The sequence below is a fragment of the Sinocyclocheilus anshuiensis genome, unplaced genomic scaffold, assembly GCF_001515605.1.
Source record: "Sinocyclocheilus anshuiensis isolate Anshui unplaced genomic scaffold, SAMN03320099.WGS_v1.1 scaffold13188, whole genome shotgun sequence".
In the NCBI taxonomy this organism is placed as follows: Eukaryota; Metazoa; Chordata; class Actinopteri; order Cypriniformes; family Cyprinidae; genus Sinocyclocheilus; species Sinocyclocheilus anshuiensis.
Window position 1 is genome coordinate 506 of NW_015551795.1, and position 3140 is coordinate 3645.

Here is a 3140-nt window from a genome sequence, read left to right on the forward strand (position 1 = left end):
TTTTTTCCAATTTATTGATTGACAGCTCTCCTGTCCCCATGTTGAGAGAAATCAGATGTTATTGTAGTTCTAAAATAAATATGAATATGCATTCATTCATCTCACTCACACAAAAAAAAAACAGTATTCAGTATTCCTCAAAATGAATAAAAATAATGCAACTCAGAATATGACGCAAACCTGCAATAATTAAATGTTAAACAACACAAATATCCTTTATGTATTTAATCCCATTCTATTAACCAATGTCTTTGCTTCTGACCTTCGATGATCCAGTTCAACCATACTAATAAGCAAAAATTACTTCAAGTGTGTTGAAATTTCTTCTTCTGCATTCTACTAGTAGAACGGACGTAAATTTACTTTCCCTTCAGCCTGAGGCTTATTCATTTCACTTTTGGTGTGAAAAGGCTTTTATATTTGCCAAAAATATAACTTTTTTATTTTAAAAACAAACAAGCAAGCCCTGTCCAGATTTTAAAAGTAACGCAAAAGTAACGTAACGCATTACTTTCCATAAAAAAGTAACTAAGTAACGTAATTAGTTACTTTTTATGGAGTAACGCAATATTGTAATACTTTACTTTTAAAAGTAACTTTCCCCAACACTGGGAACCACATACCTCGAATAAGCAAGGTTTGGGGTTAATCAACCGAAAGTTCAGGGTTTAGCTGTGACGGTAAGTTAACCGTGCGTTCTGGAATACACCCATACACCCCAGGTATGTTCTGATGTTGTTATTGTTAACAATAAGTTTTCAGTAATTCAAATAAAGCAGAAATAATGTAAATATTATGTAGAGAAAAAAAGAAAGAAAAGACAAACTCAACTTAAAAATTAGAAATATTTAAATGCCTTCGCAACTAACTGAAAGTTTAGGATGAAGTACTAAAATTACTTTAAAAAAACTAATAAACATTAAAGTTATATAGAAATATTTCAAAAACAATTGAAACTGACAAAAGTAAATGACAAAAATTAATAAAACAAACTCAAATAAAAATACCGAAAAAAAGCAAATGTTTATGATGTACAGTATAAATTATTCTAAAATTACACTGCATGACATTGTGACATCTGAGGTTTTCTATATCTCCAGCACTTCACTCATTCATCACTTTGAAAAAGATAGAAATATGACCGTACTAAATTGTTACCTTATTCATATATCATTGCATTTATTGCATTGTAACAACGCAAAATATAAGGCATTTCAACGAGTCAACTGAAGGTATAACAAATAAAAACAAATGATTATAAACAATATAACAATTTTACTACTTGTTTCCCCAGTTATTTAACTCAATTAAATACATTTTAATTAAATACATTTAAGGCACATTTAATTCAAATTTTATCTCAGTCTCTTTTTTTTTTATCTCAGTCTCAGTTATTTTTTCTTTATTATTATTGTTGTTCACACAGTCATACCTCAAGTGTCAGTTCAAAGCAATAATCCCGAAATGTCAAACAAATATTATAATACGTGCTGTACTTTCTTTGTTTATTTAAACGTATGCCAGTAAAAAGCTATGATTTCATCTCCTTTTATTTTGAAAACGCAGTAAGTACGTCACTAGGGGTTGTTGCGGATTGCCGACAGACTCGCGCGATTGTTTTCGGCAGGATGGCCGCTCCTGTCAGTGACAGCAATCAGAGACCGCTGCAGAATGCCATGAGACTTGTAAAAGTGGCCATTCAGCTGGATACCGGCAACAGACACAAGGTACAGATGTTTAAATCTTTAAACCTGCCCTGTTTAGTCCAGATATGGTCATATTTAGCCAATAAATGCATGCGAGAGTCACGTCATTTATCAGCGTAAACATTGATCGAAGCCGATGATCATGAGAGGACCCCAATGATTTTCCCCACAAAAACTGCGTCCAAAATGTGAACTTCATTCAATAAAAGTCCTGATAAAATCGTTGGATAAAATCACATCAACGGTCATATGGAGTGTTTACCTTTTGATGTTAACTAAACGTTATTACCTGTTTCCTACTCGTCTGGTATTAGAGTGTGTTTAAAGATTCTTCAGGGCTAGTTTGAGTTCATGTTGTGAAAACACAGATTCAGTGCAGATTTAGATGAAACATTTCGTTGATAAATCATGTTGTGTTTCTCTTTTTTTTTGTGGATGGTTGTGGCAATTCGAGATACACCAGAACAGGACATCTAGCAAAGACTTCAACATAACTCTATGGCGCTATGTTGCAGAACACATCCAATAAAATCTTCCTGCCACCCACTATGATTATTTATTTCCTTTTATAGGAGGCGTACTGTGAATATTTGAGAAGTATCAACTACATCTCTCATGCTCTGCTTGAAGATGCCACATCTAAACGTAAGTTAGTCATCATACTTAATTTAAAAAATTACTTCAACCTTTCTATTCAAATGTGATGTGTGCTTTCAGGCTTCAAAGGTTATTTCACAATGCAATTTATTTCCTCTGCCTTAGTCATTGTCCTGTGATGTAAACTGGCTTCCTATTTCAAGAGAGAACTTTTAAGGAAGAGATTGTATGTGCTAATGTGTCACAAATTTGTGTGCTTCATCATGACATCAAAGTTAATTTCATTGACAAGACACACAGGGTTCAAATGTATCTTAACTTCTGTAGATTGCATTAAATGATTATTAAAGCCCTATTAAGATAAGGCTAGATATCACCTTTGTTCAACTTCTCAGGCTTATGTTAAGTTTGCCTGGTTGATTAGGCAGGAGTAACTCCACTGTCAGACTGTACATTTAAAGTTCTGTTTTTATGGACTGAATGTGACATATGACTCTTATGCACTTCTTCTTGCAGAGGAGGGAGAGATGGAGTCGGTGGAATTGGAGAAGATGATGAAACTAGTAGAGCAATGTTTAGAGAGGGTTAAATCATGCATCATAAGGAAGCCCGAGTCCCCAACACCTGTCATTTCCTCCACTCCTCTGTCCGCTTCCCAACAGACCACCTTTCCAGCTATTAATGCGACAAATCATCCCAAAATGACAGGTGAGCCTTTATTTTCTTTATTCAGGGTTTTCAATAAGGGTGTCTATGAAGTTGCTACTTGTATGTATTAAACATAATGACATTTCTTTAAAGGGGTCATATGATGCTGCTAAAAAGAACATTATGTTG

General features: G+C 33.9%; 1 protein-coding gene across 1 annotated transcript; it reads left to right on the forward strand.

Annotated features, from left to right (window-relative positions):
- Nucleotides 1-1594: 1594 nt before the first annotated feature.
- Nucleotides 1595-3011, forward strand: LOC107663491 (VPS9 domain-containing protein 1-like; the record flags this gene model as incomplete). The annotated part of the gene is made up of 3 exons (XM_016453725.1): nucleotides 1595-1727; nucleotides 2279-2351; nucleotides 2820-3011. Coding segments are annotated over exons 1-3 (364 nt in total), but the record flags the coding sequence as incomplete, so codon positions are not given.
- Nucleotides 3012-3140: the final 129 nt, after the last annotated feature.